Here is a 19,236-nt window from a genome sequence, read left to right as displayed (position 1 = left end):
TTCCCAGTTTCTGGGTCCCAGTGGTGGATCATGTTTCATCACCTGTCACTAATCGAGAAAGAAATCCGGCTTCATAGGCAGTATAGAGATCAAGGAGGTCTCGACAACTTTCACTACTCTGATGGCGATCTTGAGCTCTGAGGCTTCTAGGTACCCATCTTGCAGGTACCTTGGACATACCAAGATGCTCACGAATAATGGTGACAACAGTTCCAACTGATATTTGGAATTCCCTAGAAAGTTCAGATACTTTCACTCGCCGGTCAGACAAAATGCTTCATTTTATACCACCAATAGTTTCCGGTTGGGTGGCATCTGAAGGCCTGTGTGACCTTGGGTCATCGTCTATGGACTCCCTACCCCTTTTAAACTGTAGATACCAACGGCAAACTGTGGAATTGTCAGGAGGATCCTTACCCATCACTTTACACATGCGATCATGGATTTCTTTTGCTTTGCATCCCTCCTTGGTAAGGAACTTTATTACAGCGCGTTTATCTGTATGGAAGTCCAGCCTTTCGTCGTCGCAGTGTTGGAGATATTCTGCCTGATATAAAACATTTCATTAAGCACAATGAAAATTAGGTCTAATGTATTTCTGATGCATGCCATCGTATCCAAATTGCGTAGATGTATGTTCATGATGTCAATCACTGGATTGTCTGGTCCAAACTCGATTACTTACAGATTGCCATCTTATAGATGGAGTATTGCAGAGTGCGGCGCTAAACAACAAACAAACAAAACGTGTGTTGTCCAAATCCCGATAAGTAGGATTTAGATATAAGTTTCCATGTTTATTTGGATCAGTTTAATCACGTGACAATCGCGAAACATTTTTCCAAGTGTAAAGACGTCAGCCCATTATGGTATAAATAAAAAAATGTACTTTTCCGTAGGATAAAGTAACGTTGGTACCGCCAATCTTTTAGAGAAACATTTTAGAAATATTTATTCAATAACTGCTGACTTAGTTGATGCATGTCATCGTATCCCAGTTGCGTGGATCGATGCTTATGATAATCAAAAATCACAATATCAATCACCGGACTCGATTATTTACAGACCGCCGTCATATAGCTGGAATATTGCTGAGCTCGGCGTTAAACAACAAACAAACAATCATGGTATGTCCTTGGAGCCCCCTTGTGACTATTATCATTATGACTACAAAAAAGAAGCGGTAAAAAGAACCTACATGTACCTATAGAATACTGGACTACTTAGGTCGCCATCTGCACGCTGTCTATGTACATGAACAATGTCTAATGAGTGAAATTGATATTTGCGATTTCGTCCATATATTCTTTATTTGCACAACAGACACATAGAATAACTTACTGGGAAATGTGTCAGGATACTCTTTGTGAATAAAGAGCACAAAGTCTGATGTTAGCCACATGTTTTGATAGCACAGGTCTTTGAATTTTCCTTACTGAAACCTATGGAGATAATCCCTCTAAGCGGCGCACAGTTCATAGTGTGACGTTTAAACATATTTGCATTGTTAGAGGTGAGGTGAGGTGAAATGGGGTTTAACGTCGCATTCAAAATTATTGCACTTATATAGCGACGTGTTGCGTTGTTTGATATGTAAGAGTTACAACATATTGGTTTAAATTGTTAAATAGTTATAACTGTTTGTTGTTATGTCTGTAAAAATCGGGTCTGCACCAACAATTCAGTGGTCGACATCATGAGCATCGATCTACGCAATTGGGATAACATGACATGCATCAACCAAGTCAGCGAGCCTGACCAACTGATCCCGTTAGTCGCATGAAGACCTATTCTAACCCGGATCTTCACGGGTAAACTGTTTGTTATCATTAGCCGACAACATCTCCTTGCAATACTATGAAATGGGTGTTAATGTCTTTGCTTTCCACGTCAAGGATATTCTAAAATTAGTACATTGTGTTCAACGTATAACTAGATCCTTCTACTTTAAATCCAGATGATTGATACCTGCATCTAAAAGTCGAGAGAAAATGTATGTCGTAATGAGAGACTTTTATTGAATAGTAGTCTGAGAGTTCTTTTTGACTTTAAGGAAGTACTTAACAATGACGAGAATCTATTGTCATAAGGGGGCGCGATTTGCTGTGCAGAGTTGCGTCCCTTGGGCACGCCAGAAAGCTATGATTGTTGGTTCGATTCCCGGTTCGCCCCTATTATGTTTCTAGGTTTGTCAGCACCACACCCGTGCTCGTGGGTTTCACCAAGTGGTAAACGTCTGAGACCTACATGACTTTGGGCTTTCCTCCCACATTAAGCTGACACGCCGTGATATAACTGGAATACTGTTAAAAACTGCTTTAAACCCAACTCACTCACTCACTCACTCACTCTTGTCATAAGCTAACTATTGAAACAGGTCTTTGTAATACTACTGCAAGAAATTATAGATTTTGTGATTACTGTCAGCAACAAACCGTAGATGCAATCAAAGATGAATAACATTTGCTGCTAGTATGTCTTAAATACAGTTTCAATTAGAAGAAAACACATTAGTTAATGGTATACTTCTATTAAGAACCTTGGAATTCCGTACCACGTGAGTATACAATTCATTTCAATGTAGACCCCCAAAACATGTGACTGACACTGACCTTGAATATTGACTCGTCACATGCTCAGTATTGTCCTGTTACGTGATGAATATTGACTCGTTTGCTAGGAAGAAGATGGGCATCTGGTATACTAATATTTTACAGTTCGCAGTTAAGTTACTTTTATGAAAGAGGACGGTTTAATGGCTTCTTAAACTTAAAAGTGAATTTTGGTATAAAAACCTCCAAAATGATTACTCTTGACGAGGTCAAAATGCAATCTGATCAAACCACCTTAGGGCGCCTTGTTTTTTGCATATTGACCTCTTCAACAATAATTATTTGTACAATGTTAAATGAACACACCAAAAGAATACTGCAAGGAATATAATTTGTTTTTTCCCCATTTTGACCACTCTTAGTTCGTTTCCATCTTCACCTAAAACATAAAGAAGCAGAGTGAGTGGTGGTATTCCATGCAGTATGTGTATTGAAACAGTAGTCATAATGGGAAGACGTACACCAGTGAACCACAGGCCACAACAGGAGTAGCTGTCTCATTTAGGAAGCTGGATTTTATGACTACTTCGAACACAATTCATTTTTATCACGGCGTGACACCTTTGCGTGAGAAGAAAGTGTTGCAGGTCTCAGACATTTACCACTTTGGTGAAAGCCACGAGCACGGGTATGGTTCAAGAATCAATACGTACACACGACCACAGGATTCCACCACAACGTTACAAACTGACCTCGTTCATATAAATGTAAATAAATGCGACACAGCCCTTCCCATATTCATAAGAAATCTCTGCTAAAAGTGTATTATATGATTCCGACTATATCAACCACTATTGTTTTCGATTCATTGTACATTATAGTCACTGTGAGGGTATTATAGTCACTGTGAAGGTCACCCGTCACAAATACATACACGGACAAGCGTTGACCTTAACCACGTATACGGACACAGCATTACACAGGTCACCGTGGCCCTGAGATCAAACGAAACTGTAAGGACGTATTTATACTAGCTTGTATCTTTGTAATAATAATCTAATAATAAGTCCGTTTATAATTCGCCATATTCAATTCATCAAGTGAATGCTCATAGGCCTAAACCATCACCATATCGGTCAGTGGATTAGTGTGCATTCCATTTTCATTCTCAGCTCCCTGGGGAGTATACTAGTACAATCCAGGCTGCCTGTGGGGCGCTAGAAGGTTAACAGTCAGATAGAGAATCTCACCTGAGTGTCTTTTGATATCAAATATATCAACATGAGTTGATAAAAGTGGAACAATTCCAAGGCTTGACGAGGATTTTTGCCACTTTTATCAATGAGTGTTGATATATTTGATGACAAAAGACACGAGGGTGAGATTTTATTTATCATCCAACATCATTCTTCCAACTTTTTCAATTTGTAGACAGTAATTAGCAGTGTTAGATGATCTCATCCAAGCGATATCTCCCGTGGGAGCCGATTTTGGATGATAAAAAACTATCTCATCCCACCTGGTATCCATTCAATAAAGTGGAGGAGAATCACATTTCGAACACTTGCCCAAGAAGACATGCAACACGTGCTTCAGTATTGGGCAGGACAGAAGCACTGGAAACTCCCAGGAGTCAAGCTGCCAGACAGAGTGACCCACCCGTCTCCTCTCAGTCATCAACGTTGCTTAACTTGTGACCTGTGCACTGTTAACGGGACCACCATTGGGAACAGTGACTTCATCAGGTAAACGCGTAACGGATGAGCATGGTTGTGCTGCCATGGATCTTTCCTCACGATATCAATCACGGGACTCGATTATTTACAGGCCGCCTTCATATAGCTGTAATATTGCTTTTTGCGGCTCAACAACAAACGTATACACACATACATATGTAAGCGCAATTTGATTCATACTGAGAAATGTTGCAAACGTGTTCCTGAAAGAGGGAAAGCGAGGTTAGATGTTGTGGCATTGTTTCAGCAATAGCGCATATTTTTGTTATATATGATGGGTTGGTTTCTCGGCAGGATAAAGCCAACGGATAAACACGATATCCGTTGGGGTCAGATGCGGATAGAAATGCAAATATCAAAGGTCATGTAGGGACTACTTTCAGTGTTTATAAACAAACATTGCGTCTCCCTTGTCATTCGGTGATCGAGTCAGAAATAACCATAGGGAATTTGGAGAAACTACTGGGATAATTGCTATCATTATCAAATGAACAGTCTAGTATACTGAAAATCAGTGTCTAACTGTGACGTAGCTAAGGCATTTTACAAGTTTTGGCAACTTTGGAGATATAAATTACGAAACAATTTTGCGAGAGCATTAGGCCTAGCCAAGCGGGATTAGTAGCCATATCTGTGCTTGTCGACCTCTGCGGCTTGGAACCTTTTCAACAAATAATAATAGTTGGATTTGTCCGAAATATGTTCGAATTGTTACCTTGTTTCGGTTTGTCGCTGCATGTACATCTGACTGCACTTCTTCACGTTATGACAGGACAGGCCGACTGTCAACAACGTCTGACCGTGGCCGTGACGTGTCATAGACTAGGGTCCCTTTGACAAAGGGCAGTTACTCTCGCGGACAGACCGATGGATTGCCGCGAAAGGCAAGTAAAAACGATTTGTGTAGGCAATTGTTGTTTTGCGTAGTTGTTGTTTCGCCACTGTATAAGAAACAGATTTCAGTTGGAACTATATTGGCTACTGTCACAGTCCGACTAACACATCACTTACCCTGTGACGTAATGTATATTAATGCGCACATTCTAGGAAAACTTGCAATGTTTCGGTAATGTATGTGAGAGATGGAAAGCGATTGTACTGGATCAAGACTGGTTATTCAATTGTATTGATATTTTAAATTTATATCTGGAAGCATCACCGATTGCCTTTACACATTGTACTGGATCAAGACTGGTTATTCTATTGTATTGGTATTTTACATTTTTATCGGGAAGCACCATCAATTGCCTTCACACATTGTACTGGGTCACGGCTGGTTATTTTATTGTATTGATATTTTAAATCTACATCTGGAAGCACTACCAATTGGCTTCACACATTAACATCTATCGGGAAGCACCAGCAATTGCCTTCTCACTTTGTACATATATGGAATATAGGGAACAATCTTTTATTCATTTGCTTGTACATGTAATACCCGAGAATGGAGCCTTTGTGGCGTGCAATGGGACACAGTGTACACTCGACTCTGAGCTCCTGGAATATTCGGAAATGATAACAATTCAGATACTATTAGAAAATAGAGTTTTATTTTGAGCATAATAGTACAAAACTCAACACTTGACAATACTCTACTATTTGCACCAATAAGCTCTACGCAATCTGTAACAATAATACACCAACAATAACATGATGCTTTGCCGCCAGATGATGTAGCCAACATATTGGACACAACTATTATATAATACACTCGATAAGGGCCTTGCTGTCTCACTCCCAAGTCCTTACCAAGTATAATCATCAAATAGTGGTGCTGTAACATGTTAGTTGATGGATATTCGTACTTTCACCTGCAGAAGAATGTTCAATATAAAAGTGAAGACATACACACGCGCTGTGAAACTGCCGTATATGACTTATAAGGTTATGTTTCAATATGGTCCGTCGCAGTTTGAGTCCAGTGTCGGTCTTGACATTCTCATCAATATCCAGTGTTACACTGGGATGCGGCTTTTATATTGTCATAAACTAGACTGAACTACCGAATGAAACTCTTGATTCCAGATGAATGGAGGATGTCAATATCAAAATCAAGTTTGGAGAATGAGCTCCACCAGTTTCAAATGAAGAATGTCAATAGAACAGTAACATTTATATATGGCACCTCTTGGCTTTTCTGAATAAATAAAATTGACAAAAACATGTCCATAATCACAATAAATCTGCTAAAAGCAGATTCTATTGTGCAATGTTATAAATGACTCATGTTATACAGTAAAACGGCTCATTAACTGTATGCCAGTTAAGGTAATTTCTGATGGAGAATATTACCTTTGTATTTATGTGTGTAATTGATGTTTATGTTAAGCATCCTACTCCTGTCATTATACAATGCGCAGACACGATTGACATGCATTACAGCCCTCATGAGCACATGTCAGATTTACGGCAACAAATAACAAAACAGTCTCAATAACGCAATTCTATCACCATAGGTACTGTCAGAAAGACGATTATTTACAGGTGTCAAATGGGAACAGTTTGGTGAATATACGCCTTATCGTGGCTTGTATTCATTATATAATCATAAATAGAAGTACATTCCAAGTCGTAAAACAAATGTTACCACTATACCGGATCACGATTTTAAAAATGCCAGATTCAAGATTGTGAATGTTTACTTTCTCCCGAAAAAAGGTGGTTGTTCACGTACCGTTATTTAGAAGTATCAAATATCATGGAAAGGCTAGCATATCGATACTCATGTACATAAAGGCTATAGACGTAGTAACAGAGGCACATTGACACATTCACCATAGCCTGTTTCAGCATGCATCCAATACAGCCAAGGACACAACAGTCAAGTTTCAAATGAGTTTTGTCTTTTTTCACCAACAATTCGTGGCGAGTTTGACATGAAAACAACAAGAATTGTATTAAATATTAGTTCATATTTTCTCAACACATAAGTACAATTGGTTTATTGATTAATGAAATAAAAACAATACATGTTTAAAAATGACTAAATCCTTTCACTACATCAATAAATATGACGTGATATCTACAACACTGTACACACGTATGAGGCAATGTAATACATACAATGATATATTATACTGTTGTACTTGGAATTTAAAAACTGACAAACGATATTACCAGTTTTGATGATCTTGTTTACGGGTTACGAAACAAAGGTTCTCCACACAGTACTTGGACGTACATGTACCAACGATTACTCGACACAATGTCACACACAAAAGTATAAGCGATTTCTACAATTGCATATCATTTTGTGTTTGTTGTAAGTAAAGAAAATCACATATCAATGACATCACTTCAATACAGTTACTCATAATGAATGATACATGTTGTTGTATTCTTTTTTAATGTCAAAGTAATAAGTTAATTGCAACGTGGTTTGTTGCAATGGGCATACATTATATATATAAAAAACACTCTTTACATCACTAACCATATCTGGTTTGGTATCATATGAATACCAAATATGATGATGTCATGTTGTTCACTGTTCAAACAAATAACGCAATGTAAATCATATTCAATGCCATGTTGTCATGATATATCTGGGCATCAGCTACAAGAAAGGAAATTTGAACAAATGGCACTATACGTATAATACAGATAGATATCCTTTTACAGATTCCGTGAAGTGGAAACGTTGAAGTCGCACTCGTGGAAGTGTTGAAGGTGAGAATATCGCCTTTCTTCTGGATCACAAAAGCATTCATTCTGTACACGTGAGTTGATAAATGTTGTTTTGATAAATGTTGTCGGCGTGAAAATACTCACATCTAGTTCATGAGCCACGATTCACACTGTCTCTGTAGGATGAGACAATCAGCCAGGTCTCACATTGTGACGTCATTTGTCTCAGCTCTGACAGCAATCGGTCCAATGATGACTGCTATGATGCAGTTCAAACTCAAGTACAAGTAGTGATACCCTAAAGTATAAAAATGACCTTGCGAACATACACTATTGAAGTCAGATCATCAGTGACATAAACATTTACATAATGAACAAAGTATTAAAACAGAAGTTCCCTTTTTCGAATATAAAGCTTTGATAATGTGGTGACTTACCTCAAAAATTGATTTACAAATTTGGATGGAATTCATCAGGACAGTTGATGCGGCATAATTCTGTGCCCCTGATATGTCAGTGTGTTTTAGCGACAAGAAACTATTCCACTGACCATAAATAATGGGAAACCCATTTGCAGCAAACGGAGTATGCTGTTGCTTACAACCGGAATATACAAGGAATTACACGATAACACAGCTTGCTGGTTATAAACATAGCATCTTTGTCGCTAAAGCACACGGATTTTGTAAAGTTGTCATTGAATTTAGTAATCTGACTGATCAGATTGTGACTGTACATCGGATCGATTGTTCATATTACGCATGCGTATTAAGTCCATATGTCTGTATGGCGACTTCCGGTCCCAAACTGATGTTGAACGTTCATCTGAAAGGAAACAATGCGAAAAATGTACATTACTCTCACTTTGTGTTCGGGTCGGGGGAGTATTCTGGCAGAAAAAACGCTCTCTCGTCAATCCGAAAAAAACAAGTTCGATTCCCTACATGGGTATAATGTGTTAAGCCCATTTCTGGTGTTCTCCGCGTTAAAATTGCTGGAACATTGCTATAGGTTGCGTAATATCCAACGCACACACGCAATATATGAACAGTGCTGGTTACAAAATGTATATATGTTAACTGCTTACAAGAATGTTCACAAATATATGAACTACACATTACCAAAGTACCATCTTAAATAACTATTTTCAAGTTTTAATCAGAAATACCATAAAAAGATTTACTCGAAATTAAATGTAAGGCCTTAGCTATGTTGTCTTTGTAACAATACAGTAGTATTGCATATTTAACGGAAAAGGAAAAGAACTTTAAACATATAAAGCATCAGATGCAAATAATAAACTACATGTTACAGTTAAGACGTAATTATTCATGGAAGGGCACATTATGCCAAATAATCAAGCTGACACGCCGTGATATAACTGAAAAACTGTTCAAGCGGCGTTAATCGAAACTCACTCATTCACTCATTCACTCACTCACTCTTTCACTAAATCAAGGTAATGAAATAAGAGAATGCCGACAACACTGGAACACTCTCTATCAAATATTGAATAAAGGGGCATTCCAAACGTTCTCATGCTTATATATCCGTTCCATGAACATATTTCAAATATGAATTGCTTTTGATTGCTTTACAATGATCAGAATTACGTTTGTCTGGGTTATCTCGGTGCCCTTTGTGTCAATATATATCTAACTTATTTGTGTCTGTTTGAGAAAGAGGTAATTCAAGACAGGAATTATTGTTTTCCCAGTGGCGAATAAAGAAGCCAAGAGATCGTCACGATTCGTACCAACATAGCTGTGCTTCGTGTCCATAGTTAGAGAGCTCATGAAGGATTTCCTAAAGCGATATGCTCTCTTCCTGACGTTGCCGAGAAATGGAGCTGTAGAAATAGTGTACAGAACGGGGTTGATGGCTGAGTTTAGTGGCAGGACGAACACTGCGATCCAGGCATACACCTAAAAATAACAAAAAAAACATAATTTCGTTTTTAACTGTCAACAGAAAACGAATGACAGTTGCATGACCTTTGGATACGACTGGAACGAGTAATACAAAATTAAGAAGACTAACGATTTCGAAGCACTCATGTGAATATGTCATTATTCAAGCTTCATATATTTCAGTGATATATACTTAACAAATGCAAATTTGTAAGAACTGGTAAAAACATCGTTTACACTGACAACATAATTGATCTCACATCAGAACGGCAGAATTTCATTTTCTTTAAGGTATGAAAATTATGTCAGATAGTTTTTGTAAAGTTGATACCTGTGAAGGAACCATTGCGCCACCGAGAGAAGCAAATCCCAATAAGATGATGGGCACCCAACAGAAGAAATCCGTCATAACAATTAAAGTCATTCTCCTGGCCATTGCAGCATCGGACTTTGACTCTGTTGTCCGAACAGCTTTCCGTGTCCTCTTGGCTACTATAAACATCCACAAGTAGGACAGAAATATAGCCACAAAGGAAACAAAGTTAAGGACAAGGAATACCGCCACCGAATATTCCCATCCGGTGGGACGTTTTTGAGTCACATGGAGCGCGAGGCAGACTCCAGACCTGCCATAGAAATTTCCAAAGTAATCTAATCCCATCAGAGGCAACGTGGACAAGATGAACACAATCAACCACACCAGAATCATGACCACAGTGGCCTCCTTCAGTCCAAGTCTTTTGAGTCTGAGAGGGAAGATGATGCAGATGAGTCTATCCAGGGTGATGACTGTGAGGGTGAATACTGATAACTCGCTGGAGAAGGTGGAGATGAAGCCAGCAAATCGACAGAGTGCACTCGCTCGCCAGAAGTGGTCATGGATGATGTAGACGCCGCGGTAGTAAGAGTCCACGACGGCGATGATCATGAGGTATACACCCATGAAGAAGTCGCCGATGGCCAGATTGGTGATCAGGAACGAGTGTACCTATGAAATAACAATGAATGTCCAATCATACATGATTGGTGATAGTTTAAAGAGAATCCATTCTTTGATTATGATTGAAAGAAAATGCCTGAAATGTCCCGTTTTGGTTGATTATATCAGCTGCGTGGTTTCAACCGGCACTACCGGTAGGGCCGACATGGTTACTTTTTTCGCGAATCCCTGGTGTCATCACTATTTTCAGTGATACGTACATTCATATACTTTTCACCGCTTGTTTGCCTTTTACGCCAATTGAATTTCCAGTGGATGATCCTGACTGGTTATGGTATAGCGTTGACGTTACATATTTAAAACACCATCACAATAGTAATATGGATTGGATTCACTATTTGATTAATAACCCATCCTGACTCACCTTGCCCCCGCGTAGGTCACGTGCTCTCCATCCGATCACAAGCAGATTTCCAAACGAGGCTACCATTCCAAGAATCCATATACTGACTCGTAGTATATAGTTGGACATGAGGTCCTCACAGGAGGAGAATTCGTCAGGTTCTGGGTAACACTTGCTGACTCCTTTCGCCAAACAACAAAACCGATACTCATCGGTGTAACTAGTGAAAAAAAGTACATTTATTTATTCAATGGTTATTCGAAAAAATAATAAACAAACAAATACAAATCTGGGAGTAAATCGTCATTGCTACAATAACAAAATGTGATTTTTGACGATCATATTTGCATCTCCAATAACATGATAATAATTCAGTTACACAATATTAAACCTTACACAGCTGGTTCTACATGTCCACGGGTCCTTCATGCTCTTGTCAAACAGTTATGGTACGCAACTGATATTTGTAATTGATGTATAAGACTCATCATGATCGTTTTCTTTCAAATGGTTATAGGGGCGGTGTGGTAGCCTAGTGGTTAAAACGTTCGCTCGTCGCGTTGAAAACCCGGGTTCGATTCCCCACATGGGCACAAATTGTGAAACCAATTTCTGGTGTCACCCGCGGCGATTTTGCTGGAATATTGTTGAAAGCGGCATACAACCAAACTCACTCACTCACTCACTCTGGTTTTTCTACATCAAGAAAACATCAAGGTTTTATGAGTGGAAACATCATGTATTCTTACAGTGTGTCCAGGTTTTGTATACGGAATACGTATTTGTCTATGGTGGAGATGTTGTTGCCTCTGATGTCCCTGTAGAAGATAAACATTACATGGTGTAATTGATACAACTGACATTGTGAATAATCGTATAACCACGAGGTAAACAGCGGCCCTACACATAAGAAACGTGCTGCAATGATACTTCAAATTCTAACTTAAATATTGTCCAATATCGTCACACTGTTTGTCTCCATCTTCTGATCAAGATAACTCATTTCATTTTGATGGTCTGAGGACGAGACGAAAATGAAGTATCGCTGTAGTTGGGGGTATCTACCCGTGGAGAAGACAGGTTAAAATAGGCGCCCTGAAACATGCTTTTCTTAAGAGGCGATTAAATGGTTCGGGTGGTCAGCCTTGGTAATTTGTCGAATACGTGTCACCGCAAGTTTAATCTAATATCAATCGCTGGTATAACTGGTCGAGACCCCGAAATATACTACACCATGATATTCCCGGAAGAGTGTCCAAACTCAGAAACATGTATCTGATCTTTACGGAAAAATTACTGGAAAGTTTGAACTTACAATACTTGTAGTTTATCCATGCCGTTGAAGGCGCCGCCCTCTATGAGGTCTATGTTGTTTCCGGAGAGATTCCTGAATACACAAATTAGCGTTGACATCATAAAGGTTCACCTCTACATACCCCCGTTACAGCTTGCTATTTACAACGTTCGGGTCAACATATGATCACCAGGTCATCATTAATTCCCCAAAATTTCATAATACACATTTACATTTACTTCCAATAAGATCAAACAGCAATATATGCCTTATGCATTTCCCTATATATGATTATAAAATTAAACAACATTGTTGCTTCTTGGCGGATAACAGAGAATTATAGATTTATTCATAATTGAACACTCAAATAAAATCAACCTACAAGGCAGAGGCGAATCGTAATCCTAAGAATGCGTCCAGTGGAAGTGATGTTATTTGTTGCTGACTCAGATCTCTGGAACAAGAACAGAATGGAAATATAACATGCGTGTGGTTAAGCAAAGAACGGTTCACTCCACTCACATGGGTACATAAAGGTTAATGCATAATAATATTAAGACTTATAAATATTAATCTCTTATAGATTGTCATTGCCAACACAAACCAAGTGCGTCACATTCTGTTCGGGAACATTCAGATCAATCCCGAATGTACATGCTTGTCCCAAATGATTACCGTTAAGTAGAATAATAAAGCTCACATTTATGAATATGTAAGGATGACCTTGCACTTACAATGTTCTCAATGCTGAGAGGCCGAAGAAAGCATCCGGAAAGATTATCTGTATACGATTTCCAGAAATATACCTAGAAAGAAATTGTTTGTTATTTTGGAAATAGTTATAGAAATATGCAAAGCGAGCATATGTGGGAAGCCTATTTCCGGTGTCCCCCGCCGTGATATTGCTGGAATATTGCTAAAAGCGGCGTAAAACCATACTCACCCACTCACAATTCGCTGAACATGGGTGCCAGGATCCGCTGATTCCTGATACACCCTGATTATTTGTCTTGATCAATCAGGTCGTGCGCGTGGTAAACGTCAACGACCTGCGTGATTTCCCCACACATAACCGAAATATTGTTAAATGTGGCCCTAATCCAATCTCACTCACAACTCATAAGCAAATACACTTGCTTTAACGTTTCACAGAAACGCAGCATACAACCATTATGCCTTAATGTTAAGCAACAATAACTCAGTTGCGTTCTCATTTAACATCTGATACTTACAGTTGCCGCAAACCAGATAGTCCATAGAAGGTGGCATTGCTCAATTCTGTTAGATTGTTATCCTCCAGGTTTCTGAAGTAGAAGACAATTCAAAGAATCTGTGAATAACGATAATTGACGAAACAAAAGGAAAGAAAGGAAACATACAGCCATTTCATCAGAACTGCAGAAGGTTCGATTTCTAAAGATCGACAGTAATGATAATTTTATGGTCTTAAAGATCTTTAACTTCAAGGGCATTGTGTAAGGTTAGAAGTAAACTGAGGAAACAAAGGAACATACATCCACGATTTTTTATGGGACATTATATTGTTCATGTGTGTGAATTCTGGTAAACACTCATTTGGGTATTGTCATGGGTTTGCGAGACACATGTGCACTTTGATTACCGTTGATTTATACACTATAATACCCGGACATGTCTGCTAATATGCCTCAACAATGTAAAGCCCAGTCGTCTAAGGCGCCGCAATGTCCTGTGCAAAGTTGAGTCCCTTGGGTACGCCAAAAATCTATGATCCTGGGTTCGAATCCCGGTTCACCCCGATAATGTTTCTAGGTTTGTCATCACCATACCCGTAATCGTGGATTTCACCGAAGTGGTAAACGTCTAAAATACTTCGGGCTTTCCTCCCACATCAAGATGACGATCGGTGATAAAACTGGAATGCCGTTCACAGCGGCGTTAATCCCAACTTACTCAATCACTCACAGAATCATAGTGTAATGAAGAACTTAATAACTCGCAAAATTGAATATATACAAACACAAACCGTTAAAAAAAATTTCCTAATTTTTAATTAAGACGCGCGATCAATCCTTCTTAAGTTTTTTATCTGGGAAGATTGTGATGTTAAATGACACCGAGAGATTTCATGGAAACATTGAAAATGCCTATCGATTTCTCTTTATCCATCTCTCCACACAATACGAATTGTTACGCATACTCTGAAGTAACAACATCACTAACAATATGTACTTTAACTCGTCCATCTTGTTAATTATTTCCTGAATACATTCATTACTGACGAAACCGGGCGGGTATTTGTGGCAGCTGAGTTGAATTGAAGGTACATGTATTCGTCTAGGCTTAAACTACAGGAGACACATATTAAGGAGTTCTAATGGGTCCTTCAGTTATTTCAACCAAGAAAAACAATTTTCAAACTGAATTAGCCCCTTTTTACCAGAAATTGTATCACTATCATCAGAATCCCCTTTTACTTCCAAAGAATAGAGAATTCTGGGAAGCAATTTCCTTCAGTTAATAGATACTCGCTGTCGGTTATATGTATTTTGCATCCACAAAGACCTAAATGACAGACTTACAAAAAGGTCATTTTTATGTACTGCACATGTAGACATATAGAAAAGTGATTTGCAAACTATGAAATCTCCAAAAGGTATGGTCATTGAAATGAAAAACACAAACGACAATGTACAAGAAACACGTTGGATTGGGTATTACAATATTTAAGAACAACGTGCCAATTATTTGTGGAAAAGCGTCACCACAGTTTTTTTTCATTGTTAGAAAACTATGTAGCATATAATGCTGAGTGGTATTGCATTGAATCTAAATAGATTTATTGGATTGCATTTATTTTTGTTGAATTGAACTGGATAATATTTAATTGTGTTGAGTTGAATTGGAATGTATTTAATTGTGTTGAGTTGAATTGGATTGCATTTATGTGTGTTGAGTTGAACTGGATTATATTTAATTGTGTTGAATTAAATTGGAATGTATTTAATTGTGTTGAGTTGATTTGGATTGCATTTAATTGTGTTGAATTGAATGGAATTGTATTTGTTCACATAAAATTTTGTATACTGAATAATAGTGTTTGAGCTCTATGTAATTATAAAAACCAAAGTTAGGAAGAAGATAATGTTTGTTTGAATAACATTTGTTTTTAGTTTTAATAGGTTGGGAAGTTTGTTATGGAAGCCAAGATTGGCTTTGTATTTCAACTTGTTCTTATTCTTTCACGCGACCGTCACGCTTCGTTACAGTTACTGGTACGTTCATATATATTGTGGTACATAATGATAATTATTAATACAAAATGTGTACACATACAGTATCAGGTGGATGTGTAAATACGTAACATGAGTGACAAAACAGATTATGATTGCAAGAGATTAAGTGACTTCATATGACGTACATGGTCAGTAAATATTCAATTAGCCACTGTCCTTGCTGCGAATGTAGTCAGGGAGAAAAGGTTAATATGATGTTTGATGGGAATATGAGTGATAAACAAACAACATCAGTTAGTAAGAGATATGACTATTCGAGTAGATAGCCAACGCGTTTGGCGAATGGAGACAAAGACGTCTTTGCAGCATGTGACACACATGCATAGGCTCATGTTATGCCGCGTGCCATTTAGCAAGGGCTAAGCAAGGCACTACACGAAAAAATAATTTTCAAAACACCTTGTATTTGTTTTTTTAAATTCTTTGCAAAATTCCTGGAAACGTGCATGTATGATAATAAATGAATGATAAATAATAAATGAAATCAACAAAGATTATTTTCCATAATCATAACACACCTCTACTTAAAGCAGTGTCGATTGTACTTTTCCGATAATGTCACAAGCATTTGTTTTTGAATCACTATAGTGTCTCACCATTGCCACCCATCAAATACACATGCAAAGGCAAGTCAATAGTTTACGAGAACATATGGTACAAGTCAAAATAAGGAATTTCATGGGATATCAAGCATCGAATTTGAAATGTCCTCCACATGTCTACCATAAAACTATTTGAAAAATCCACTAATCCCTTGAATGATGTAACCTCGATAAAACAACTTTCGTAGAGTCATATGACGTTCTTTCAGTGGATACTTACAGTGTTGCGAGACGCCATAGGTTTCGGAAGCAGCCATCAGGGAGATGGGATAAAGAGTTTTTACTGAGGTCTCTGAAACATAAATTACACCCTTTGTTGATCACCGATATCCAGCTACTGTCACTTTGTTGATATACCAGTTGATATACTGTCCCCTTGCTGATGCAGTGAAATCTTGCGTGCAACAAAACAGTAGTTGCAATATCAAACAGCCTCCGAAACCCTGGCCCATCAATATTATCTCATTTCAAGTAGAGAAACAACGCCATGTGCCCATGAGTCATTCTAAGATGTAAAAAACAATGATATTACCGTACAAGATGTAACATCATAAAGGCAAACTCGATACGATATTTGTTTTCTCAGATTGCGCTCAACGTCTCTAAACGACGAGACATCTATTCATACTTACAGATACGTAAGTCGATCTAGGGCCGCAAATGTATCACCTGTGATCTTCAATTGGTTATTTGAAAGATCGCTGAAAAAATAACACACGGTAAATAGACAACACCTGCAACTCGTAGATCCCCATCTGACAAAAACAAACAGGCGTAAAAATGACATCAATGAAGACTTAATGTACCAAAATACACGAGATTTTGGTCAAGTTCCATTGGTCGGTAACAGTATTCCAAAAGCGTTAAAAACATCCAATTAATGTCTCTTCGGACACAATGTATACATTGTATTTTTGTGAATTAGCGTCTTTTTTTCATTTCATATTGTAATCCCGCGCCTACACAGAGTTGACATTTTGTGGAGTCATTTTGTGAACGTGTATACATATACATGTACATGTGTATATATTCTGTGACGTTTGTAACTGCAACAAATGTAAACTTGCTTATACACTGTACAAATGTGTTAAGATGCTAAACATAAACCTAAGCACGTTTTTCCCCCATATTTTGTAACGTGGTTGTGGTTCAAACATGTTTGGGATCGTGTATAACAGCTAAACGTGTTTATGGTCTAAATGAGGGAAAGACACCTATCCCCACCTTGAAATTGATTGCAGGTAATTGAAAAAAAAGCGCTTTCCATATGTTTTTAGCGATTAATGGTGATATACAAGTATGGGGTTTACTTTAGAAAAGTGGGGTTCCGTCGTAGTCTTTGTTTAAATTCAAAACACGTGTAAACGCGATGTTGTGTTTAGGTGGTGTTCAAGCAGTATAATGATCATTTCATATGTTTAGACACAAACGTGTTTATATAGAAAACACCAAATGCGTATTCCGTTCAGCTCTTAAACATATTCCTAAACATGCGCTGTATGGGTTTAAAGTCAAAACACATTTTGTGTAGGGTAGACACTATTTATCGCACAAATTAAAGCGACATACCCTTTCCATAATAATAAGAAATCTCTGCTAAAAGCCGAGTTCATTATATGATTCAGCATCATGACATTGTGTCTACGAATCACTATCAAACAGTGATGATATCCGCTGTTCGCGAAAGGGTGGGGGTGGGGGTGGGGGTGTTGGGTTGGGGGGTGGCGTTTCTTACTCCAATGGTAGCACCCGTCACAAACACATGCAAATCTAGATTCACAGCTGTTATAGGTTTTGGAGAACCAATTATTTCAAAACAACTTAAATAGTTTTACTACTCTTGTGGAATGTACCTGTCGTGTTATTAAGGTAAAACAAATTCGAAACAGTATGAACCCTCTGCAAATTTAAGATTGGCTTCACCTTGCGTAGGGGCGGTCGGGTAGCCTTGTGGTTAAAGCGTTCGCTCGTCACGCCGAATACCCGGGTTCGATTCCCGACATGTGTACAATGTGTGAAGCCCATTTCTGATGTCCCCCCGCCGTGATATTGCTGGAATATTGCTAAAAGCGGCGTAAAACCATCATCACTCACTAACTCAACTTGTATAGAAATTGAATAAGAACGACAACGCACGACGAAGAAACAAGTCATGACGTAAGTACCTTTGCCACGATTTAGGACCTGACTTTTGAAAGCTTGCACAAACCTCTTCATACGCAAAGACAACAATACAACTGCGATGCTATCTTTGTACACATTAATTATCATTTTTTTCACTGAATTATACCGTTAGATATGACCATACCATGTGCCTGACTTCAGCTACAACTAAACACGTTATTTCCTGCCGTCATTAGCATGTCCATCAACAGTCACGATGAAGCACTTCTCAGTGTGTACTTCAATGTTTAATAAGGCAGGGAGACAGTGGACGAAATCCGTTACAAAATCACTGAAGCGAGTAAAAACGATATTTCCGATCTTGACATTGAAAGACACGCGATAGTCGAATAAAAGTGATACCCGCGTTTGGAATATGCAATGAAATGTGAATGAAATACATCATAGAAAAACTAACCTTTTTTCAAAGACACCGATGTCGTACATCGTATTTTCTAGAAGTGTCTGAAAAGAATCCCCCCAGCAGGAAGTTCCGTGATGTGAGATCACTCACACATCTAGACATGCTACATGTTAAGGTCATATCTAGTAACATAACATCTGCATGAAGGATATGATCATACTCTATGTCAGAAATCTGATTGGTTCACGTGATCTTGATAAAATACTACGTATCCCGCCTTGGAGAGAAAGAATAAATCGGAAGAATAAATCCCTTATACACCGTCACGAGCAAGTCAAGCTGCACGTGGATTTCTGATAGTCAGAATAAA

General features: G+C 38.3%; 1 protein-coding gene across 1 annotated transcript in view; it reads right to left on the bottom strand.

Moving 5' to 3' along the window:
- Positions 1–5,886: 5,886 nt before the first annotated feature.
- The window catches only part of LOC139475088 (G-protein coupled receptor GRL101-like), an 87,587-nt gene continuing 74,237 nt past the window's right edge, over positions 5,887–19,236 (bottom strand). Inside the window, exons 15-25 of the mRNA XM_071258337.1 lie at positions 16,972–17,040; positions 16,560–16,631; positions 13,695–13,766; positions 13,197–13,268; positions 12,845–12,916; positions 12,484–12,555; positions 11,918–11,986; positions 11,190–11,388; positions 10,157–10,813; positions 9,672–9,840; positions 5,887–8,740 (exon numbers count right to left, since the gene is read on the bottom strand). Of these exons, the coding sequence (XP_071114438.1) occupies positions 8,619–8,740; positions 9,672–9,840; positions 10,157–10,813; positions 11,190–11,388; positions 11,918–11,986; positions 12,484–12,555; positions 12,845–12,916; positions 13,197–13,268; positions 13,695–13,766; positions 16,560–16,631; positions 16,972–17,040 (1,645 nt within the window). The 3' untranslated portion in view covers positions 5,887–8,618. The remainder of the gene's footprint in view (positions 8,741–9,671; positions 9,841–10,156; positions 10,814–11,189; positions 11,389–11,917; positions 11,987–12,483; positions 12,556–12,844; positions 12,917–13,196; positions 13,269–13,694; positions 13,767–16,559; positions 16,632–16,971; positions 17,041–19,236) is intronic.

The sequence above is a fragment of the Haliotis cracherodii genome, unplaced genomic scaffold (assembly GCF_022045235.1).
Source record: "Haliotis cracherodii isolate W230 unplaced genomic scaffold, xgHalCrac1.p SCAF_1, whole genome shotgun sequence".
Taxonomy (NCBI): Eukaryota; Metazoa; Mollusca; class Gastropoda; order Lepetellida; family Haliotidae; genus Haliotis; species Haliotis cracherodii.
Note: the sequence above shows the minus strand (reverse complement) of the source record. Positions and strands in the feature narration are given on the sequence as shown.